The 25,158-nt window shown below is 40.7% G+C and overlaps 1 protein-coding gene across 1 annotated transcript in view; it reads right to left on the bottom strand.

The window, feature by feature from the left end:
* Positions 1-25,158, bottom strand: part of GCN1 (GCN1 activator of EIF2AK4) — a 97,231-nt gene that overhangs the window by 23,548 nt on the left and 48,525 nt on the right. Inside the window, exons 21-47 of the mRNA XM_073629318.1 lie at positions 24,709-24,887; positions 23,811-23,904; positions 20,622-20,735; positions 19,616-19,814; positions 19,340-19,489; positions 18,741-18,919; positions 18,569-18,649; positions 15,571-15,714; positions 15,308-15,435; positions 11,173-11,362; positions 9,485-9,555; positions 8,489-8,654; positions 8,164-8,358; positions 7,833-8,079; positions 7,476-7,597; positions 7,270-7,384; positions 6,938-7,117; positions 6,562-6,782; positions 6,385-6,453; positions 6,162-6,300; positions 5,883-6,079; positions 5,435-5,695; positions 4,831-5,046; positions 4,581-4,745; positions 4,277-4,438; positions 1,556-1,648; positions 1,314-1,457 (exon numbers count right to left, since the gene is read on the bottom strand). Coding sequence (XP_073485419.1) covers positions 1,314-1,457; positions 1,556-1,648; positions 4,277-4,438; positions 4,581-4,745; positions 4,831-5,046; positions 5,435-5,695; positions 5,883-6,079; positions 6,162-6,300; positions 6,385-6,453; positions 6,562-6,782; positions 6,938-7,117; positions 7,270-7,384; positions 7,476-7,597; positions 7,833-8,079; positions 8,164-8,358; positions 8,489-8,654; positions 9,485-9,555; positions 11,173-11,362; positions 15,308-15,435; positions 15,571-15,714; positions 18,569-18,649; positions 18,741-18,919; positions 19,340-19,489; positions 19,616-19,814; positions 20,622-20,735; positions 23,811-23,904; positions 24,709-24,887 — 4,221 coding nt within the window. The remainder of the gene's footprint in view (positions 1-1,313; positions 1,458-1,555; positions 1,649-4,276; positions 4,439-4,580; positions 4,746-4,830; positions 5,047-5,434; positions 5,696-5,882; positions 6,080-6,161; positions 6,301-6,384; positions 6,454-6,561; positions 6,783-6,937; positions 7,118-7,269; positions 7,385-7,475; positions 7,598-7,832; positions 8,080-8,163; positions 8,359-8,488; positions 8,655-9,484; positions 9,556-11,172; positions 11,363-15,307; positions 15,436-15,570; positions 15,715-18,568; positions 18,650-18,740; positions 18,920-19,339; positions 19,490-19,615; positions 19,815-20,621; positions 20,736-23,810; positions 23,905-24,708; positions 24,888-25,158) is intronic.

The following is a 25,158-nucleotide window of genomic DNA, read 5'->3' as shown; positions in this document are numbered from 1 at the left end:
ATTAGCCATTATACCACAAGCAGGTTATGACCATCCCTGGTGGTTGGAAGCATGCTTTGGATTCTTTACATTATAAGCTTTCTTTTCCGGTCAGAAAAATTGTTTTATACATATATGCTGCCTCATTTACTTATGCTTGTGAGCATTTAAATCAAATAATTATGTTTGGTATCTGATAAATGGTAAGGCCAGTGCGCTCAGTTTCTTCTATTTGGTTTACAATAATAAAATACAGTTTCTCTTGATCTTGGCTTGACATTATTACTTTTTAACCTCTTGGCACTGATGGCACGCATATATGTGGCCTCTCGGGTGGGCCTTGATGCCAAGCGACCGCATATTTGCGTACCACATTGCAAACACAGCTGTTCCAAAAGCGCATGCCCAGCATAGTTACCGGCAGCTAACAGAAAGCTCCTGATCGCTGCTTGCAATCGAGAGCTTTCTAATCATGTGACCGCCAATCATGGCGGTCACATGATTATAAACCCAGCCCGCCTCTCGGCATCTAAAACCCCTTAAAGGGACGGGTGGTGCTAGTGCCAAGGGGTTAATAGGAACTAGTCAATTGCGTTATGGAAATTAATACAGGGGCCTGTTAACAGGATTTTTCCTATATGAAGCGCAAGGCCTCTTGTCTCTACAAACATAGCAATACATAGCTGCATATCTCAGATGACAAGTATCTCCCTGTATAATTTTAACCTAGGCTGGGAATGTATAAATATGGCCAGTGTAGATGGTGCCCACACCAACAATCACAATTTTCAGTATGTAGTCAAATCAAGATCTCCTGGAAATGCCCCTCTATTGACATGAACCATATAAACTCCATATTCTATGTAGCAGGACATAAACCTCTTTATTTTGGGCTTAATAGCACATAAATGCTGTCTGTAAGGGTTCTCATTTACCTAGGTCAGTGATGGCGAACCTTGGCACCCCAGATGTTTAGGAACTATATTTCCCATGATGCTCAACAACACTGCAGAGTGCATGAGCATCATGGGAAATGTAGTTCCAAAACATCTGGGGTGCCAAGTTCACCATCACTGACCTAGGTCATGGTATATCAAGTAATAGTTAGTCACTTTCAACTGGACTTCTTCTGTAATGTTGAAGATGTTTCAGAACTTATCCAAACCACTTTAGTTCATCTAAAGAACGACGTATAAATGCTATTTTACTTGGCTACATTATGTACAGTATGTTTAGGAACTGCAATGGATTCACCATTCATCTCACATGACCCCTAACCAATGTGGTTTAGTACTTTGAGGTATATCTAGTTTAATTCTTGACAGTTTTATTACCAGCTGTTCATTCTCTGTTCCCAGATGTGCCTTCAGTGCAGTCATTACAGCAGGCAGGATGACATTCAGATGTCTTGTTAATGCATCACCCGCCACTGAAGAAAGGAAGGCCAGGACGCGAGTGTTCACTGGAGGACTTGTAAGCTACAAAACCACCAAATTTTAAAAAGGATTATAACAGTTGCATAACAATAGCAAACATGTTTAGTTTATTATTACAGCAATTGTGTTATATGACTCACCTTTGGGACAAGATAAGGAAGTACAACACGACTCTTCACTGCCATAACCTGTTTGAGTCCATCCAGGGCAAATTCTGACAGCTCTTCATCATCCTATGGGAGGACATCATACATTAAGGAGACTGGGCTAATATATGCAAACATAAGCAGATCTTAATCCTTTCATGCCTAAGCCCATTCCAACATCTGTTGCTTACAAGCTAAAATCAGTATTTTTTGCTAGAAAATTACTTAGAACCCCCAAACATTATATATTTTTTTTAGCAGAGACCCTAGAGAATAAAATGGCTTTTATTGCAAATTTGTCAAATGGTATTTGTGCAACGGTCTTTCAAACTGAATTTTTTTGGGAAAAAAAAACATACAAAAAAGTGTAGCGCTATAAACCCCCCAAAAAACTTAGTAAATAAAGCAATATAAAGTGTATAATAAACTAATATTACAAGCTTATGATGTATCCTTTAGAGTACAAAGTAAAACAAAGTGATGTACTGTGAACTAAAACTATTACTTTATGTACCAAAAAAAATTAATACATTTAGAAAATGGTTTGTAAAGAACAAAGATAAAGTCCAAAAGGAGGCCCAATGGAATTGACACCATTAAGAGTTCTTATCAAGAAAGTCCGCAAATGTTGATTGCAGAAGTGATAAAAAAAAAAGAGAAGAAAAAAAGTGAAAAAAATACGCCACCAGGGGTCTATGTAGGCTTACCAAAGGTAGAGGACTGAAGTCCACCCAAACATTACAATAAAAGGGATCAACTAGATCAGGCAGGTAAGTGGAAGTGTAAAAACACCAAAGGTGAGCAGGAGAACTGTTGATGATTCAGAAGCCGCCACCGAAGGCATCAAGAGGCTTACCAGAACTTATTGACTTGAAAGGACATACAAGTCAAAAAGGCTTAATGACCAACAGGTCTGGATGATACGTCTCTTCGGATGTCTTCAATAGTTGGCAAAAGGAGATGGCAATACGACTTCCACAATTATCCAGAAAGCATAAACAATCCAATAGAGGCCATACGAATATTCATATACCATGCGAGAAATAAAAAAACTCACATAGCTTGATAGCGTTAACACTTACTAAAGAAACTATTGCTTGTTTCACCATGTCCTGGGAGACATCAACATTTGCAATCAACATTTGTGGACTTTCTTGATAAGAACTCTTAATGGTGTCAATTCCATTGGGCCTCCTTTTGGACTTTATCTTTGTTCTTTACAAACCATTTTCTAAATGTATTAATTTTTTTTGGTACACAAAGTAATAGTTTTAGTTCACAATACATCACTTTGTTTTATTTTTTACTCTAAAGGATACATCATAAGCTTGTAATATCAGTTTATTATACACTTTATATTGCTTTATTTACTACGTTTTTTTGGGGGTTTATAGCGCTACACTTTTTTGTATATTGTTTTTACCCTTGGTCTATAGGTGTGTTGGCTGTCATTTACTTCCATCCTCTAGCGCAGCGCTGTATTTATATATTTATTTTTTAATGAATTTTTTGGGGAAAAAGACACTTTCATGAACTAAAAAACAGTAAATTAAGCCCCTTTTTATTTGTATAATGTGAAAGATGGATGTTACGCCAAGTAGATAAGATACCCAACATGTCACGCTTTGAAATTGTGCACGCTCGTGGAATGGCGACTAACTACGGTACTTAAAAATTAATGACGTTTTCAACATTTCTACAGGTTACCAGTTTAGAGTTACAGAGGAGGTCTTGTGCTAGAATTATTGCTCTCGCTCTAACGATCGCGGCGATACCTCACGTGTGGTTAGAACACAGTTTACATCTGCGGGAACAACTTACGCATGCGTTCACTTCTGCGCGCGAGAACGGAGGGACGAAACGCTTAATTTTTTTTTTTTACACTGTCTCTCTGGACCCCAAATCCCTCCTTTGCACTTAAAGGTATTCAAAACGCCAAAATACTAGGGTTTTTCTTTTAAATCTGCGCCATTGGCAGCCGAGTAAACCAGAAGAAGTGGTGTCATGACATTGCTTCCGGGTAGCAGATTCCGGCTTCATTCAGGTCTTGGGCCAGCCGGCGGACGTGTCAGCTGGCCGCTCGAGCCTCCTGGTGGGACGGGAGAGCCGCGGGAGGGAGATGTCCCTTAAAACCGAATACCATTGTCTGAACAGTTGCTGGTTGCTAAGCAGTTCCTGACTATTTGAATGAAGTTCTTCTTTAAGGTAGTCTTAGATGAAGTGTTAGCTGTCTATTTTCAGTGTACACAAATCAAATGTAACGGAAAAAGTTTATTTTTAAATGATTGTGCCGAGTTGTATACATTTCTGTGAGGCTTACTTGTTTAACAGCAATCTAAGCATATTTTATGGGTACAAGAAGATTTTTGTTTGTTTTATTTAATCATGCCCCTTAAGCCCCTTCCACCATTAGCACAATTTGGCCACACCCATTATTCTGCTCAAAGCTGCGCCAAGTCTTTACAATCCTAGCAAGATCTCTGGCATAATGAAAACCATCCCCACTATTCAATGTGTGGCACTAAGCAAACAACTTTTTTTTTATCAAGCAATGGGGTCCAACTTATGATCTTACACACAGGCCCACTAATTTCATAAAACACCCCTGTGTCGGTACTAATGTCTGCATCATCGAGGACTGAAAAAAGAAAGAGGAAGGATGAGCTTGGAGTTGAGATTAAGATTTGAGCTTTGTCTTGCTATAAATGTAATTACCAATTGTTGCAGTAAATATGGCAGAATGTCTTCCAGTGCTTGATGACCAATGGTGGAGTGCAGCTGCTCAAAGGTTTTGGCAGCTGCCTCTCTAACCTCCTCAAGGGGATCACACAAAGCTTTCCTCACTGTCGGTACTAGGGATTCAGAAAAGAACAGCACCTAAAATGTAAAAACAATTAAGCTAGTTCAGAATAAATGGGGGGTTAAAATGAATGCTTCTGTCATATTTTAAAAAATGCCCACACTAAACAATAAAAAGGTTTGAAAATGATCAGATGAGTTATTGTCTTTTACCACTTACCGCATCTTTACTTGTTGATTTCATGATCTCACTTAAACCAATACACACACCCTGTCTTTCATCACTCTTATCAGACCTCAGACCCTCCTCCAAAATTGGAATGATCTCAGGAAGAATTTTCTCCCCAAGTTTCCGGACTAGGTCCCCAAGTGTTCTGGCTGCAATCTAAAGGAAGAACAAAGCCCCTGATTTTAGTTTGTTATAAGGATGTCATTTTACGGCTAAGAGGAATACATACTGTTCTACTTACCGTTCTCTTGTCAGCACAGGTGCTAGCAAGGAATCCCAGCAATAAGTTAAAAAGAGTAGGTAAGATCTCTCTGAGTGTGCGAGGAGTGTTTGAAACAACTATTTTCCACACATGAAGTGAAGCTTGGCGCACCACCAGTTGTGTATCAGAACGTCCCATGTACAATCCAGCTAGCACACGGTTTCTCCTTTCAGCTCCAAGTGCAGAAATGATGGCCTTAAAACAATTGCAAGGTAATGTTAAAAATGTGTTTGATGCTTTCAGAATATTATTTGATAATTTTATGTTCATGCTTCACAAAAAATATGGTAAAAAAACTATCAAATATCTAGAGGCATGGGGGGGGGGGTTTGGGGTGTCAACTGACACGAATCATGGGAATTATTGTACACAGACTCTTCAGTGTGTGTTGCTGTATGCTGAAAAAAAAATGCAAGAGGACTGAAATTTTCAGGAGTTGATGCATGAAAGCACACTGCTATTGTGCAGCCCTCTGGAAGGGTTGGGGGGCGCATTTGAGGCATTCTATTAATTTTAGGTTGACCATCACTGATCTAGTTTGTATGTTGGCTATGCTACTGTACAACAGTATCTGATAGTTTACCCTGGTGGATTGTGCAGTCCCAAAGTTGTCATCCTCAGAGGCGGTCTCCGTGGTCATCTTTCCAGTCACTCCAGAAATATGAAACAGCAAGTCTCCAAGAAGTTGAACAGAGCTGAACCTTATTCGCCAAAGGTCATCAAACAGACCCTGCTCCAGTTGTGGCAAGAGGAGTGCAATGGCTGTCTCTGCATACATGGTGATGACTCTTTGGCCTGCACGTAGTGCCGTATCACGTACAAACTCATTTTCATCTGCTAGGGCCTGCAAAAAAAATACAGTGATAGCATGATTAAAAACAAACTTGACAATAAATAAACAAAGGTGACAGCCAAGGATGGAATAGTATTATCAAAAAGATAATGTAAGAGTCCTGGTAAAATTTTAAAAGAAAATGCCATGATAAAATTTGATCCCACATTATAACATAGTACTCAAACAAGCAAGTTACCTTTAGAATGCATGGTATAATGGGACCAACATAGGGTGTAAATTTGTCCCCAAAAGTGATTGGCAAATAAATGAACATCATAATGTAACCATCACGGACATGAGAAGCAATGTCTGGTTTGCTGGCAGTAGCTACAATTTCTGGCATTAGCTTTTCTAGTTTCTCAACTCCTAAACCAGCCATTACTTCTGAAAGACCTGTGGGAAAAGCAAAGGTGATTATGTTAATTTTTCCTACATAGCACTCAATATAAAACAATTTCTATGCCATAGCAGTTACCTTGTGCAGCACCCGAGCGATCCACTGAGCTGAAGTCGGATGCCAAAGTATCCATCAGCCATGGCAGCAAATCCTGGAAACAAGACTCCCCTGTTCCTTTCACCATAGCACCCAAGGCCTTAGCAGACACAGTACGAACCTATAAAGAAAATAATCCAAGATGTTATCAGGAAGTTATTTCCATGGACTGCAGAAAATGTGGTCAACACCCAAAGAAACTTACTTCAGGAACAGGGTCTATAAGGGATGCCTTGAGTCCTGGTGTGATACTTGGGAGGTAAGGAGCCAGGTCCTGAAAAACAAAGTGAAATACATGCGTGCTAATTTCTTTCATGATCTGGTATTATTGCTTGCAAATAACTACTTGTAAGACAATCCAGGACAACTAGCAAAACAATACCTTCTGGTCAGTCAGAGAGTACATGTTCCCAATAATCTGTGCTGCCATTTTCCTAGTGTCTGTAGATCTGTCCTGGAATGCCCGCTGTACTATAGGCATAATTAAGGCAAGTGAGGGGGCATCGATGAAATGAACAAACTTGGTGTCCAATAATGTTTGCAGGCACTTCTGTGTCATTCTTGAGGGGTCCGTAAGTGCATCAAGCAACTCAGGACAGATAGCTTTAAAAGGATAAACAAAAGCCAACATTACCTTATAAAGAACGACAGTAAAGTCAAAGTACAAAGAAATGTGCATAACACTGAGTTTATTACATTTTAAAGTAAATATAACACACAGGTATTAAACAACTTTACAATTTACAACTTGAACTCACCCAAGATCTCTGGATTCCTAATTACAGAGCCAATCTGACGAAGGGCCTGCTGCCCAGCTTTTTGTACTTTTACGTGGGAGTCTGTAAGCACTTCAGTGAGCTTGGGCACAATACTAGGGAGACAAGAGGATAGCTGTTTTGGAGCACAGTAAGCCATAGCTCCCAACAGCTCCACAGATCCTACAAAAAGACAGCACATCAGGACATCGTTATTCAGTGTCTCAGTGACTAATAGTCTGACATATAAAATATTCTAATTAAAGTTGGCAGATGGCTGATGAAATCCCACCAAGTCTGACACAGCCAACAGTAAAATAAATATATAGAATTACCCGCTTTAGTTCTCCAGGATTCCTCCTCAAGAGCCACCAGAAGGGATGGCAATACAAGCTTAACACCGTGTGCACTGAGATTACTCATTACAGCCTTGGCACATTCATCTGCTGCCTGAATTAGACAGAAATGACATTAAAGAACTTCAATCACTATCTGCTTTTTATTTTTAAAGCATACAAGATTCTGTAAGATCAAGACTTACCTCTCGCACATATTGGTTTCCATCACCGAAGCACAGCAAGAGATGAGGCAATACGTGAACCACATATGGCTCAAATAACTTTCCTAACATATTACAAAGCATCTCAAAAGCAAAGAGGGCCCCTGGGGAAAAAAAAAGAGAGAGAGAGTCCGTTTTGGATACCATTTTCTTTGGCAAGTGTCTATACCAGGGATCTTCAAACTAGGGCCCTCCAGCTGTTGTGGAACTACACGTGACATGAGGCATTGTAAAACTCTGATATTCACAGACATGACTAGGCATGATGGGAATTGTAGTTCCTGAACAACTGGAGGACTGTAGTTTGAAGACCCCTGGTCTATACCATCACTTTCTTACCTTCCCTACGCCGGAAATTCTTTTTATCTTGAATCGCTTCTGTCAGGGTTGTCATCATCTCCTGCTGTTTCAGGGAAAGGATGCCCAAACCCTTCACTAGCCCGGCCAAACCATAGGCGGCTCCTTTTCGTTCTGCATATTTATCGGACTCTAGAAGAAGGGCCATTAGCTTTTGGATCATACTACCAGCATCATCCCTAATTGCTGGCACCAGAGGAGGCAGACAGCTGGCAATTGATTCCTGAACCTTTGAGAGACAGTAAAAAAAAAAGTCATAAGCACTGCTCAGAAGGAAATGCTAATCAGAATGCAAACGTATGAGAAAGAACACCTGCTGTGATGGCGTTGAGAGAGCTGCTATAAGTTTTCCCACAATAGGCTTAATTTTAGGATCACTTTTGTCCAAGTGCTTGGCCAAGGAGCCCATGAGAATGACAACACTCTGACGAACAGCATCATAGCTAGCATCATTTGGTGCATTCTTCAGAAATTCTTCAAACACTGGTAGTAAAGAGCCAACACAGTCCTGAAATGTAGAAATATTTATCAACAGTAAGTTAAGAATTGTATATATTACCAGAAATTCTTACTAAATACAGTATAAGGCATTACAAACATGGTTAGGTTTTCATATTTTTATGCAAGACTTCCATCACCTTTCCATGTGTGTTCAGTGCAGACAAAGCAGCATCCAGCATACATTTTCTGACATCAGGGTGACGATCATTAAGGGCATCAGGGACAAAGAACTGGAAAAGCGGTTTAACTTGAGAGCTGTCAAGATACTGGGCAAGCTTGTTCAATGCCAAAGCTACGCCACACCTATGCAAATGCAGAAATCATAAGTCTTTATTTTCAATGTCAAACATAACAAACTCACTCACATTTTAAGACATCACTATTAGAGGTGTATTTTAAGCAGTGAGAGTGAAATTCACTGAGCGTTCATTGCATGTGTATTTTACTGGTGGCAAGTGTTTTACATTTCCATGATTGATTTATTTGCAGTGAATGTTTTGTAACTGCCACATTTACTGCTTTGTAACTATATTGCATAGATTTAAAGTGTAATGTCAGACAAGACTTTGGTTTACATTTTGGACTTTGGAATGAAAGAGGGGTTGAAATCTTAGACCACTGTCACTAAGAGGATGTAAAGGGAATCACCCTATTGGTAAAGCAGACAGCAATAAATGACTAAATTTGTGCATGTTTTCCCTCTAGGAAACAAAAAATCTTTGGCTTGAGTTATATCATCTAATAGTTACTCAACATTTTGCATGCAACTTTCCAAAATGATCCAGCATTACAGAGATTTTCCTAAAAAGCCTGGGCAATAACCAATAAACTGAAAGCACTGTACAATTAGCAAAAATTGTATGAGTTAGTGATCTAAAAAGGCTAATTTGCTGTGATGTAGTGATTTGTGTGAGGGTGCTGATAAACAGATGCCACTATAATGTTAAATATCAGGCAGGTATGTGAGGACACCAATATAACTCTAACCTTGAACATTCTAATCCAAACTATTGTAATTTGGTTTGTCTAGGATCCATACTACCATAACATGTCTTCAGACCTGCACACATTATCTTTATTGCAGAATTCATAAATGCTTCGGTATCCTTGATTGTATATAACATTTTTAATACCTTGCCTCAAATTGATCAGGGGGAGATTCTGATATTACTCGTCCCAAAGCATCAAGAACAGGTGGTGGTCTCTAAAGAAAAACAGAAAATACACAATTAAAACGACACAGTGGTGTGGTCTTAAACATCAGAAGCTGGTAGAAATGTGCTCATCAGGATGCCCCTAGATTAGGAAGTCCTAGGGCATACAATAGTATCCTTAAGCTGAGGTGCAGACTGCTTCATATCTCAGTTATGAAACCCTAATCTGTTTAGTGAATGCTTTGGAGTCACAAACTATTAATCAGGCCCTGGGATCAAGGGGGAAAAAAAGGAATTTTGACTTACCTGTAAATTCCATATTTTGAAATACACTACAGACCACAGGTAACTTTATACATCACTGTGCAAGTTTAGGAGAAATTCACGATACCTACAGGTAAGCCTTATTATAGGCTTAACTGTAGGTAAAAGTAGTTATACAGGGTTTACAACCACTTTAAGCTTTGACAAAAAAGCCTGGAAGCCAATTTCTATGCAGTGGTTTCTATGCAGAGCTGCTCCAGATTTTGCACTTTCCAAGTTTTAGTAAATAAACCCTCATGAGTTAAAAGGCTACTACATGGGGGGCGTGGCCGCGGCATGCTCGAGTAAAGACGTGCTTTCCCTGAGCTCCGAGAGACCCACTCACAATACCGCCCATACACCTTAGGGCAGTGATGGCCAAACTTGGCACCCCAGATGTTTTGGAACTACATTTCCCATGATGCTCTGGCACTCTGCAGTGTAGATGAGCATCATGGGAAATGTAGTTCCAAAACATCTGGGGTGCCAAGGTTCGCCATCACTGCCTTAGGGGATAAGGACCTCCGTTCACAAATCTTATCCCTCCCCACTAAGGCTGATTTGAAGCCGTTTGCTCACAGGATGGAGAAGGCTCTACACCAGGACATTGAGGCCGTGCGGGCTAACACAGCACATAAAAGGGCAGAGTAGAGGCATTTGAGTCACAGTGGGAAGAAACTACTCCTGCTATACAGGCACTCACTGAGACATGTAAGCTGCAAGATCACAGGATTAATTCCCTGCTAGATCAAATGGATGACTTTGAGAACAGGAGTCGCAGACTTAAAGCGGAGTTCCACCCAAAAATGGAACTTCCACTTTAAGTGATGGTGACCCCCTGACATGCCACATTTGGCATGTCATTTTTGGGGGGGGGGCGGATACCCTCTTTTTAGAGGCATCCAGCTCCCACTTCCTCCCGGGACTCCGTGGCGCTGGCAGGAAGTTCACCTCTCCCCCCTCCCTGCAATCTTCTGGGACACGTCACAGGTCCCAAAAGATTGCCTGGCCATTCACAGCGGGTAGCACAGCGGGGCACTCGGCGGGGGGGAGAAGAGGAGCCAAAAGCATGGACGGGGGACTGGAGAAGAGTAGAAAAAAAAAAAAAAAAAAAAAAAAAAAACAACATTGCACAGAGCAGGTAAGTATAACATGTTTGTTATTAAAAACGAAAAACAAAAATTAACGGTTCACAATAAATTTAAGACATTTTTGTGCTGGTCAGGCACATAAGCTTATACCTTATTTGCTTTGTTTTTAACTAGGTATATACTTCACATGAACTCAGGATAGAAGTTATTTTCCCTGTAATTATTCCTTTCTTTTACAAAACTATTGCAATGAAGATTTACTTCACAACTTACGTAAAGCTTCTCGTGGTACAGCTCCACAAGTTTTTTCAGGACCTCTGTGGCTTGATTTCGATATTCTGCCACGGCATGAGAGAGTGCCTCAGCCCCTGCATGCCTCATTGCTTCTTCATGATGAATAACATCTTTAATGAGCAAAGAACATAGGTCTGGTTGCAATTTCAAGTCAAGCGATTCCCAAAACCTGTGATGACACAGGGAATAAAAAAGCATAAACATCAATAATAGGGTCATGTTGGAGTAATAAAAACATTCCCAGAAATATCCAAAGTGTTTTGCAAACCTGTCCTCATATCACACAAACCTAGCATTTTTTTCATTTATTTTTTAGGTAGCCTCAAATATGGTGGAGAAATGACCGTCTTACCAATGCTGTTTAGCTACTTGTTAGAGAATGGTACCCACTCCCCCCCAAAAGAGAAAAAAAAAACAAAAAACTTTCAATTATGTTTGGGGGGGGGGGGGGGGGTTGGGTTGTTTCACATTAGCAATACTTTCACTTTAATAAGCAGTGGTGTTACTTTACGCTGTTGTACACTGGAGGTTATTGCAGAAGAGACAAATAATTTCTCTTTCACAATAAAATACACTTACATACCTGCTCGCAGCATCCCCCGGTATATAAAAAGTGATAAACAAAAGAAAAGGTGGTGGCTTTACAAAACTACAGGGGCTTGATGGCTAGCAATGATGGATCATGAAGCAGGACGTCTCTTGCAAGAACCTGACGGTAGAACAAACAGGGAATCCATCTCCCTGACAGAAGTTGTAGGGTTGAGGTAGACTCCGATGACATCCAGACAGCTTAGTGTTTAGCGTGATGACGTCATTGAGTTGCCTCCATCTATTGCATTGCATCCTTACGGGACTTCAGAGGGTCCCTCTGCTGAAGTATCATAAGGTAGAAAGTTGCTAGTGATCACTGCAGAGCGAGGCTTTCCTTTTGCGAGTTACTGTATTTGGAGTCATCTGCTGATTAACCCTTCGCATTTACTGGGCTTGAATTTCACCAGAGCGAGTAGATGTATTAAACCCTTGTACCAACTAAGCACTTGTTAACCTAGGTCCATGTATATAGGTGAACAGTTTGTGTGGCACCATATGAAGAGGGGGAGCACTTTGGTTAATTAAGAGCACTTGGAGATTTATGTTTTTGACTGTTTGCCTAAGATCATTGAACTTTTGTTATAATTATATGTACCATGTCTTTTTAAGCTGAATTGAATGGAAACAGTGTTTTATGATTCAATTTTTTTGATATTTATATCCTTTCACATGTAATTGTCTTGATTAATAAGTTTACAGACACTTCTGGGAAAAAGAAACCGAAACTGCCGTACACGAGCCCAAAGTAGAGAGTCAACAAACAAATGCAGCCTCAGCCTAGCTCCATCTAGGCTATGCCTCTGACACATTTTTCCCCGCCCATATGGATTAGTCATGGAGGTGGGGGATCTGGTGTGGCGATAGGCACTAGTAGTGGATGTGTTTATTTCCTACTGCAAAGCTCAGAAAGCATGGATGAGTTAGGTAAACGGGATCATGCAGATAAGCATCTTAGATGTCTACAAATGCCAGATAGGCCCCTTGTATTAAAGAGGCAATTAACTGATGTTGTGGATTCCATACGAAACTTTGGAACTTGAAGGCACTTGTTTAGGGATTTTAGGCCCAGGATAGGATGAATCCTCCCAATGGGTTTTAGTACCATGAACAGGTTTGAATAGAATGCTTTGAACCTGTCATACAGAGGGACAAGAGATGGTTTAGGGTGTTCTGTAAATTCAACTGTCCTTGAGTAGAATTTGGTTGGTTTGAAAGACGAAAGCTGTAAGGGGGTATAGTTTGGAACTTTAATTTGTACCCCTGTGAAATCACTGATTAAACCCACAGCTCGGGGATGTCTGTGACTCTTAGGAGTGAGGGCGTTCCTTCATTGGCAAGGTGGCGTTGGAGGTATACTGGGTGGATTTTGTGTTCCAATTCTTGCACCGAAAGGAAGGGCTGAATTTAGGCTGAGGATTGGGTAGAGTGCTTAGGTGCACTATGTTTTGAGCCGGTAGAAGACCCTGAGAAAGGGCATTTTGGAACCTTCCGCTGTGGTGGAAGGACCTTTCCTCCTAAGACATCTTTAATGAATTTGTCAAGTGGCTTACCAAAAAAACGTCCTCCTTCAAAGGGCATACACATGTGAGGCTCCTTTTACAGGCAGCATCATGCTGACCTGGCTTTGAGCCACAAGATTCTGCACATATTGACAGAAATCAGTGCCATTCTGAAGATTTGTGTCATGACTTGTTCTAGAGCATCCACACAAAAGAGCAAAGCAGCAGTTGACTGCACCTCCAAGGTACATTCCTTGAATACAGTATTGTGTTAGTTCTTCATTGCCTTAGTCCAGTTAGCTGCAGTTTGACAAACAGAAATTGCAGCAATAGCTGTTTAACTACCTTGGCCTGGGAGTGTAAAGGAAGCCTTTAAGAGAGCCTCAAACTTTGTCAGAAAAGTCTTTGAAAGAAGGAACATCTTCTATAGGTACAGTAAGATGTTTAAAGGCAAACAGCAGGGTCTATTGCCAGAACAGACCACTTTTCTTCCACTTGGAAATGATTTTCAGAAGGGTGAAAATCTTATCTAGATTGCTCCAATGACCATAGATTGCTAATTCTATTCATTCATAAACAGGAAAGGTCTGTTAGTACCCAAAGAAGCATGGCGAGATGGAGGTGAATCAAGTGCGACAATGCCAATTCTTTTGCGCACAGCAGAAGTGAGCATACCAACAATGGCAAGCATATAACATGAAGCCGTAACATTAGATGTGTGGGAGGCTGGGGGTGAGAAATCTTCCACAACTTAAATTAACACTGCCTTTGGATCCTTTTCATTCCCTTCTATGTCTGCTTCTTCTAAAGCACGCATATCGTTATCCGAATCAGGTAGAGATGGTAGGGGTGGAGAAGGAGCCTGGCGCTTTTGAACTCTGGACAGCTGCATTAAAATCCATTAGTTGTCTGAGAAATTTTGACATAGTTGCACAAAAATCTGCCTTGGTTAGGTAGGCTGCTTGTTGCGTGTCTGTGAGAGCTAGAATCGGATGCAGGGACCGGTGTAAAAATAGGGTCCAGCTCCAGTGCAAGGGAAGCATCATCCATTCCAATGCGCCTCGTTTCTGCCATTGCTATCACTTAGAGTATTCCACTGTGGGGTACCCATTGAGTAGGGTGCAGAAATGGGGTAGGTACTCCGCATCCCTGATGGTGACTGTCCATGAGTGAAGAGCAAGAGGAAGCGCCCGAGTACCTTATAAAGGGCTGTAAGTGGTAGTGGTGGTAAAGTATGCAACCTGTGGTGTGATGCAACACCCAGTCATCCATCTGTAACTAAGCTCCGGATGGTGGAATTTTAAAGCGGAACTTCAGTAATTTTTTTATCTTTTCGTCTATAAAATCTTAAAGTGATTGTAAACAATCAACTTGTAAAACAACCCATTCGGTTTAAAATTGAAATGGAAGTCAAATCATTTGTGTATAGATATAAAAAAAAAAAATCATCATAAATACCTTTCCCTTTTTTTATATGTGATTTTTATACGTTTACACATTCCCTCTGTTCTCAGCTGCATAAGAGCTGGAGGAGGAGAATCAACAGCACCCTGATCTTTCCAGTGAAAGGCTGGGCAGGGGGTGTGTCAGAAGAAGTCTGATCATTGGGGGAGAGCAGCCACATGAACTGACCACATGAGCTCTCCTGCCTAGTGTGGTCAGTTTTTAACAGCGAAAGCAGAGGGACTGGCAGGAATACCAGGGATTTCAACCAAAGGAAGCAATACAAAGAACAGGATAGTTTTTCATACAAGTACATGGGACAGCAGGCACATATCAGGAATTTTAAATGCTGGGGTAACAAACACTTTAATAACAATGCTGAAGTATAGCAACTTTTGGGCTTATACCCCAGTGGTCAGCTATTTTCCTCGGAAACGTTTGGAGAAAGCTTAATTGGTTGCTCTGACTGGTCATGCACTTTTTTTTTTTATTGTCCTACTATTCATGTATCACACAGGATCATGTGAGGCTCTAATCTCAGTATTTAAAAAAATAATAACAAAAAGGAAAAAACACCTTACCCTTCAGCTTGTTTTTTGATTTCAGTCTCCACATCAAATTTCACCACCCAAAGCCTGTGCAATAAGGCCAATCCATTGTTATCATCAGTTTCTGGTGTTGGCAAAACCATCTCAAGTTCCATTAGTCCCTAACAAAAGAATGATTTAAATGAGAATAGTTATTGCTACACATGACTGCACAACTTATTGGACATGAAATAAAAGACTATAAAGCATGTTAAAAACATTGGGTAAAACTGAAAAGCTTGTGTAGGAGGACTTACCCTCAAAGCAGCATCTCTCACATTTGAGCATGACGACTGCAAAGCTTGAAGTAAAACATCTATTTCTTCCTGTTCTGCATATGTGCAGCCTTCTCCTCCTCCGCTGCTTGTGCATAATGATGTAAGTGCATGGGAAGCCAAGATCTACAAATGAAAAAGGCTACTTACAGACTGAAAAAGCACTGGCTCTTTTATTATTCCTTGAGATACACAAGGCGATCTGCACCCATATGGTTATACTGCTTCACTGACAATAGTTTAAAAGGCTTGAGAGGACACAACATTTGAAATATCAATAAGATATTAACATTTCAAAAACTGATCAAATTTCAACTTTTAAAATACCACTTTCAAACACTTTGTTTGCATTTTTCTATTAAGCCTTTTAGCACCTCTACCTCTACATATAAAATGGTCAGCCTGCTCCTGACAAAGTGTGGCCTATAGCGCCAAGTTTAGAGCCTCTCTGACTTTTCCTTGTAATCTGCCTCGTCCTTCCCAACAAGGTATAATGCACTAGCTGAAGGAAAGCAAATGTTGTGCAGGAGGGATGCCCTACAATGGGCAATTAGGCCTTATCCTCAGAAAAACAGTAAAGAACACGTTGGCCTGGAAAGTACAGTTTTCATCTGGCTTTAAATGCCACTCAGTAAAAATAAAAATAAATGGATATTATATATAAAAACAAAACAAAAACTAAGCTAACAATGTAAGAACTGCAGCTAAAAGATCTTTAGCAACTTTATTTTCCAAGCGCTTGCTCACACCAGACACTGTGGGGAACGTTATCTAATGCAAGAAAAAGGTCCTATGACTTCAGTTCACACTGATGTGCTTCGTTGGTGTGCGTTGAAAAATTTCTGACGTTTCTGTAACACTTTACAATGTGCTACAGCACAAAAGAATTACATACAGTTGGGGAGAAAAAGAAACAAAAGCAAACCCTGCAATGTGCTTTAACCACTTGAGACCTCTGGAACATTTATTGCCCTTCATGACCAGGTAATTTTTTGTGATACGGCACTGTGTTACTTTAGCTGGCAATTGCGCCGTCATGCCACACTGTACCCAAATAAAACGTATGTCCTTTTTTTTCCCCACAGAAAACAAAAAAAAAAAAAGACAATTTTGGGAAAAACATTTTTTTTTACTTTCTGCTATAATACATAGCCAATTAAAAAAAAAAAAAAATGTAAAAAAAAAAAAAAAAAAGAAACTCAAATTTCTTAATCAATTTAGACCAATATGTATTCTGCTACATAATGCAATCAATCCCAGTAAGTGTATATTGATTGGGTTACGCAAAAGTTATAGCATTTACAAACTATGGGATATATTTATGGAATTTGTATTTTTTTACTAGTAATGGCCGCGATCAGTGACTTATAGCGGGACTGCGATATTGTAGCGGACTTTTTGGGGTCCTGTGACACTAATAGAGTGATCAGTGCTAAAAATATGCACGGTCATTGTACTAATGACACTGGCTAGACAGGGGTTAACATCAGGGGCAATCAAAGGGTTATGTGGAAGGTGCTTTTACTAGGGGAAGGCATTAATCCGTGTCCCTACTTTGCAGGAACACAGGATCAAAACCTTCCCTACTGAGAAAACGGCGATCTGCCTTGTTTACATAGGCAGATTGCCGGGTGCCAGCGGACAGAGTCCACGGTACCCACAGACCAGCTCCTGCTGTGTATAATCACACTGGGAGTGGATCGCCAGCAGCATGAATGCGTGCCCCAGACCCGGAAGTGCAGGATCACGTACTAGGAATGTGATCCTGAGCAGAAGAGCCCCAGTATATGCAAGTTATACAATCGGCAAGTGGTTAACCACTTGCCAACCAGCCATCATACTGCAGCAGGTCAGCCACGATCCCGCAAGCCTTCGTAGCTGTACGTCGGTACGTTTAAGCGGGATAGCAGGGGCACACACCCACTGCACTGAGGGGGTGCCGATGGACGTGACCGGCGGTCGCGATGACCGCCGGCCACGAGCGATCGCGGGCACGAGAGGCAGAACAGGGACGCGTGTGTGTGTGTGCAAACAGACAAAACCCTGTTCTGTGAGGAGAAGAGATGCAGATCGTGAGTTCCTAATGGCTAGGAACCACGATCTATCATCTCCTATAGTCAGTCCCCTCCCCCTACAGTTAAAACACACAGTCAGGGAACACAGTTAACCCCTTGATTGCCGTCCTAGTGTTAACCCCTTCCCTGCCAGTGACATTTATACAGTAATCAGTGCATGTTTATAGCACTGATCGCTGTATAATTGTCAATCATCCCAAAAATGTGTCAAAAGTGTCCGATGTGTCCGCCATAATGTCACAGTCACGATAAAAATAGCAGATCGCCGCCATTACTAGTAAAAAAAATAATAATAAAAATGCCATAAATCGATATCCCCTATTTTGTAGACGCTATAACTTTTGCGCAAACAATCAATATACGCTTACTGCGATTCTTATTACCAAAAATATGTAGAAGAATACATATCGGCCTAAACTGAGAAAAAAAATTAGCTTTTTTTAAAAAATAAATTGGGGGTATTTATCACAGCAAAAAAGTACAAAATAGTGTTTTTTTTCAAAATTGTCGCTCTTCTTTTGTTTATAGCGAAAAAATAAAAACCGTAGAGATGATCAGATACCACCAAAAGAAAGCTCTATTTGTGGGGAAAAAAGGGTGTCAATTTTGTTTGGATACAGCGTCGCGCAATTGTCAGTTAAAGCGACGCAGTGCCGTATCGCAAAAATGGCCTGGTCATTGCGCAGCCAAATCTTCTGGGGCTGAAGTGGTTAACAACACATCACAGCACACAGTAGCGTGCGTTATGTACACATTAATATGCACTGTGTGATTTCCTTCAGGCAGGACATATATCCCTAACAGGCAGGCTCCCTTACCAGTGACCAAAAAGAAAAATGAAACTTGACCCAAATCTATTTCCATGACTATAAAACAATACTACTTTACAGATCACTTGTACTCACCTGTAATCTAGGACTGGCTGTCCCTATCACCTTAGTCAACAAGAGTAGCATATCTGTACGAGGCAGGAACTCTGGCCCATTCTAAAAAGAAAATACAATTTAGTAGGCAGTATAACTTTAGAAAGTTCTGACCAAAGGATGTCAGGCTGCTTGATGCACAAACTCTACTAACCTCATCAATAAGCTTTGTCTGTGACTTGGAGGATCTTAGTTGCGAATGAACCGTGATTATCTGTAAAGTCTGCACCAGCAGCTCTTCGGTTTCTTCACTATTATTGCTTGTTTCCAATAATACCATTTTCAACAGAGGGAAGATAAAGGAAAATGCTGGCGCTGACAAAGGAGATGCCCCTGTATTCAAAAATATACACAAATATAACACATGCCAGATGTATAAAATTCAGACATTTGTAAAAGCATGGTACATACTACCCATAGAATGAACATGTTTATTTTGGACTTCTGTATTAACATAGCATTTTTATTAGTCACCAGCCTATATATACACTACACACACACACACACACGATTGATTCCCACCAGTGTGTACTCAATGGTATTCTCTATACACTTGGCAATCCTACACAGATAACACTTCACTACTTTGTATCTCCACTGAAGGTTTTGTTTTTGCTTCCCAACCCAAAGACATTTCAATGCAACATCAAACATCAGAGTAAGCATGGACAAATGAAAGAAATGTGAAGAGGAATACTATGTGAAAGGCTCTGCTTTTGCACATTTGAAGTTCTAGCAATTATAACTCGTTACCTGGGTCTTCCTTGCGTTTGGGCACAGTGTAAGAATGTAAGAGATTTACTGCTCTCTTCACAGCTACTGGCAGCTCTTCCTGACACCAGGCAGCATCCAAGTTACATTCTGGCTTCAACAAGCGAAGAGTTATGTAAGCAGCCAATTTTCCTATGGTATAAAAACAGGTATTACTGCCAATTCTCTGAGAGATGCAAAGGATGCAAGGCTTTAACAAAACATTATTTTTTTTTTACAACTGCTCTGTGAGTCATAATAGAAAATAAGGATGTTTACCAAATGATTTCAAATGGACTGGCATGACACAAGCAGCAAACTGTACAAATGGACCATGGATCCGAGCAGCAGCTAATGGAGACTTCAACAATGGTATAAAGCAGCTGGTCAAAACAGGAATGTGCTGAGAAAGACCAGGAGGGCTCTGCTGTAATATACAGTCCAGAAGTCGAATATTGTTTTCCAACTCTGTGTCCAACTAAAAGAAGAAAAATGAGACTAAGTATATAAAAATCGAAGCACAATCAGAAAATTACGGCTTCAAAAGCACAAAATAAATAAATATATGATGCTGGGGAAATCTACATTAAAATGAACCGGTTGCTTTGCTCTACATGGGCAAAGCACAGATTCACGTTAAGCTAATATGCAAAGCTGTCAAATATTCACCCTACAGTGGCTCCAGGCTCCCTTTAACCACCAGCAGTGGCAGACATCTGAGTGAGGAGGAGACATGGGTTCTGTCAAAGGGCAGGATCTGTGCAATGGCAGAGCCACAGCCACTGGCTCAATGTCACCTATGCCAACCTGTGCCTGGGATTGAACTGCTTTATATACAGTGTGGGAAAGAACAGAGGGGCGCAGAAGAATTTAGCATAGTGTTGTGTAAACTCCACACACAATTTTAGGCAATTTCAACCTGTTTTCATTTGCACAACTTTCCAGATAGGACAAGGCAACCAACCACCAACAGTTTTCATGTTTAGAAAAACTGTTGATGGTAGACTGCATTGATCTGTTCTATAATTTAGCAACAGAAAAAGGTTTGTATTTATGCAGCATTACCATATACTTTAGGTCTGCTTGAAATGTTTTCTGAACTATAATCCTTCTGATTTACTACAGAATAATGGCTTTAGATGGGCTATATAGAACCCGCATATGGCAAAAGGCTCAAGGTCGGTCACAGAGTGAACATGTACATATGTAAATACTACAACACAACTTGAGGGGATTGTGGTGTAATCCTTTCCTTCCCATATACTTCTTCATGTGATCTGCTTACCTGCAGCAGCTTCTTTCGGATCTGACTCTCCTTTTCCATCTGTGCCTGCAGCATTTCCTTCTGTTTACTTGTTAGCTGAACCTCTTCTTTTATCCCTTTCTTCTTCTTAATCTCCTACAGAAAGAGGATAATTGAAATCGATTGAAATGTTATCTCAATTCATTCAGTGTACCAAGTAAACAAAGACAGAAACTGAACAAAAGCAACATTGGACAACTGGAGATTCCTAAACCCTTGTAAACCTCAGACATGAAATATGAACAAAGCATATCCCTCTGTAGTGTGTAATTGTCTCAATTAAGAGCACTATGTGTCATTTCTGTCTGCTGCTTCATTCCTCTGCGATCAGCATGAATCACTTCTGACAAGTTTTCCTGACACGACAAGAGAAAAAATGGTGACAAAGGAGGGATCTCCAGCTGAATGACGGCCTCAGCTCTGTTCCTCTGTGAAGGGGGGTGTGTTCCCTCTAATCAACTCTCAGAGCTCTCCCCACTGGGCTCAGGAGAGTGTAAATTCAGCTCTCCGCCCCAATTTTCTGACAGCTCAGAAAAGCTGTATAAATTCTGGACTTTGAATGGCTGTAGAGGAGAGAAGACTCCAGATAAACAGGTAAAACTTACATAGCAGGATTTGTTTTATTTCTGTGTATCACCTGAGATCAGTCACTTCACTTGGTATATGTAAGGGTTTACAACCACTTTAACTGCTTGCTGACCAGCTGCCGTCGTTATACAGCGGCAGGTAGGCTCACCTGTGCGAAACGCTGTGTACGTCGGCTCTTTGCATGTTGTGGGAGCGTGCCCGCGGGTCGAGCAGACTCGATGTCCGCCGGCGACCCGCGATCGCCTAGTACAGAGGCAGAACAGGGAGATCTGCCTTTGTAAACAAGGCGAATCCCCGTTTTGACAGGTGACATGACAGATCTACTGTTCCCCGTCATCGGAAACAGTGATCTCTGTCATGTCCCTGGTGGCCCATGCCCCCTACAGTTAGAACACACCTAGGGAACACAGTTAACCCCTTGATCGCTCCCTAGTGTTAACCCCTTCCCTGCCAGTGTAATTTTTACATTGATCAATGTTATAAAAATGTACTGATCAATGTAATAATGTCACTGGTCCCCAAAAAGTGTCATTTGGGGTCAGATTTGTCCGTTGCAATGACGCAGTCTTGCTAAAAAAATCACAAATCGCCGCCATTACTAGTAAAAACAATAAAAAAAAAAAACAAAACAAAAGTCCCTAAATCTATCCCATAGTTTGTAGACGCGATGACTTTTGCCCAAAACAATCAATATATGCCTATTGGGATTTTTTTTTTTTACCTAAAATATGTAGAATATATAGCAGCCTAAACTGATGAATAAATTTGTTTTATTTTTTTGTCTGTTTATAAAGTGCAAAAAATTAAAACTGCAGAGGTGATCAAATACCACCAAAAAAGCTCCATTTGTGGGGAAAAAAAGGACGTCAACTTTGGGTACAGCATCGCACGACCGCGCAATTGTCAGTTAACACAGTGCCGTATCGCAAAAAATGGCCTGGTCATTAAGGGGGCAAGTCCTTCCGGGGCTGAAGTGGTTAAGGGTTCATTTACACTTGCTTGGACTTTAACACACATTAAAGCGTATACCCCTTTAATATGCTTGACGTGTTTTTCATGCTTCAGTGATGCTTTTTTGAAGCCTTAATGAAGCTTGGCAAATGCCGTGTGTGTTAATTTTCTATTTGTTTTAAAAGGGCCCAGTAAAACCCCAGCTCAATAGTACCCCCCACTCAGCAGATCCCCAGCTTATTATCCCTCTTCAGCAGATCCTCCAGCTTATTAGTACACACATTCAGCAGATCCCCTACTCAGTAGTACCCCCAGCTTTGCTGATCCTCCGCTCAGTAGTAACCCCCAGCTCTGCGATCCCCCACTTAGTAGTAACCCTGAGCTCTGCTGGTCCTCCTCTCTCTGGTCCCATGTTGCACACCATGTGTGTTGTCTGCTAGTTGCTCTGCTCCAGTTCAGACCCCACTCACCTTCCTGCTGCTCAACATCAAACATGATGTCTGCACCAAACACTTCCAGAATGCATACACATGAACCGGAAGTGACTGCTGACGACGTGTTTCCAGTTCGCTTGTTGATTTCCCAGTGCATCATGGGATATCTCATACCTGTAATACCTTCTAAACAAAGTGAAGCCAACGCTTAATAAAAGCCCCTCAAAAGCTTCATGTGCTGCAAGCAAGCGTTGTTACAGACTTCAATGGAGGCTTTGGAGATGCTTTGAAGCACCAAGAAAGCAACATGGGGTATCATTTTTGAACGAAGCAAAGCAAACATATTGTATCAACAGAACTGTAAGCTTACCATTTTATTTAGTGACAGGGGCTAGACTGGCATTCAGAGTGCTTTAAAAAAGTGTGTCCAATGCCACATTTTAAAGCATGTGGAAACAAGTCCGAAGGGTAATTGTTTGGAAGTGGCTTTCCAAAATTGTTTCATGATAAAATTTTGAACTAGTGTTTAATAAGGTAAGGGAATAATGAATTGTGCTCTGACTGAAAGACATCGGTGTTCACATAAGTATCTTCTACATTCTGACCTTTTTTCAAAGAAACTTGTATGAACTGTTCAGGTTCATCATTAGTTCAGTCGGAGATTTCATGAAGGGTATGTTCAACCACATGCGGTGGGACTGCGTTGGGTGGCTATTCCACAGCAGTTCCACTGCATGGACAAGGCAAAATGCCTAGTCTCCTATGTGCCCGGTTCACACCACTACGTAGCGGTGATGTGCAGGCACAGTACACTGAAAAAACATACTGCATGCAGTACTGGAAGCAGTATGAGATGTCTGTGTGAAAAAAATAAAGAAGGAAACCATGGGATGCGGCAAGCTTAGCGCATCATCACTGCACTCATCTCAGACCCCCGGTTAGCAATGCAATGGCTGGTGTGAATCAGCCCTAATAGCATTGCTTTATTTAAAGAAAGAAAATCTAAACTCAGTAGCACTGCATGTATACAATTTACAAAGTCAAAGAAAGTACTGTTCAGAATACATAAGGAAAACTTGCAATACAGTCAACTTACTAAAGAGCCTGCATGAGATTTACATAATTTCCTAATGATGTGCAAAGAAAGAGAAGCCAACACAAAAAAAAAAAAAAAAAAAAAAAAAAACACAAACAAAACCTCTTTGAGCTCCAATTCGATGATCTGCTCCTTGAAAGAATAAGCCTTATTCTCCCTCTTCATATTGGCTTTTTTTAAACTATCTTGATGGGCACTGGAAAGGAAAAACAGTCACTAACATGATAAAATAGTAAGAATTTGTATATGCAATATGTTTTCACGTGTTACTTCTATCTAGCACTGAAATCATTAAAAAACCTACTGGCGATCATCATGTTCATTATTCATAAATAAACTGTATGCAAACCTTAACAATTCAAGCCAAACTTTATTTTAGATTGATTCAGCTTGGCTATCTTACACCCAGAGTGCTTTTGGGGATGCTAAATATCTTAGTGATCTACATGGCAGATTTATTGTTAGCTTTGACCTTCCAGGCTCTGCAGCTGTAACTTGCAGAAGCTGAATTTGCAAACATGCAACATTTACCCTTTGAGCCTGCCAGAAATCCAGTAATCTATAACTTTCTGTGGTCTCTACCTTTACTGCACTAAAAGCATAAACGGTGCTATCAGTGCTGCCAAGTTCATCTCTGTGGACTACGGAACACCCCCTTATATTATGGGGATAGAAGTGGGGAGTTCTGTAGTCCTAATCTGTCCTAGGGTGACAATGCTACTCCTCCAAAGACACAGCACAGTGAATTAGATTTGTCACCATAGGAAAGGACCTGTGTTTCTGGCAGGATCACCAGGTGAAAATAAAGGAAAACAGCCTGAGAAGATAAAACTAAAGTAGCCAACACATCTAAGAACTGGCAAGCTGCAATATATTACATTTCTGTTCTTAGTTTAGATGTGCGCAAATAAAATGCAATACAAGTCTATTACAAGACTGTAAATATCAATACTTCCTCTTCCCCTTTAACAAAATCTATTTATGTCCCAGGGGTATTTACCTTTGCAAGATAGATTTGTCATACAGCTCCCCCTCAGGAGTTTGCATAATGGCATATTCTTCTCTGGTGACTTGAAACAAAGCTGGGTTCTGCAGAGATTCAGTTATGATTCCGACTAATTGAGGAAGAACCTTGTGTGAAGACATTCGAGCCAAAGTACCAGCTGCATTCAGGACTGCCTAAAATGAACATAATATTTATAAATATCTTCTTACATGGTGTGGGTATTGCATAAGCATTTTACCTGTTCAATTTTCAATAAAATGCTATTAAACTAGGACTTCACCCAAAAGGAGAAGTTCCGCTTTTCTTCCTCCTGCCCCATTTCTCTGCCATATTTTGAATATATATATATTTTTTTTGGGGGGTGTGGGTCCATTTACAAGACACAACGTGGCCCGTACAGTGGGGAGCAGGCTGTGAAGTTGCAAAGAGTCGGAGCCGGCTTCC

This window comes from Aquarana catesbeiana, linkage group LG01 (assembly GCF_042186555.1).
Source record: "Aquarana catesbeiana isolate 2022-GZ linkage group LG01, ASM4218655v1, whole genome shotgun sequence".
Lineage (NCBI taxonomy): Eukaryota > Metazoa > Chordata > Amphibia > Anura > Ranidae > Aquarana > Aquarana catesbeiana.
The sequence above is the reverse complement of the archived record's forward strand: the minus strand, read 5'-3'. Positions and strand labels throughout refer to the sequence as shown.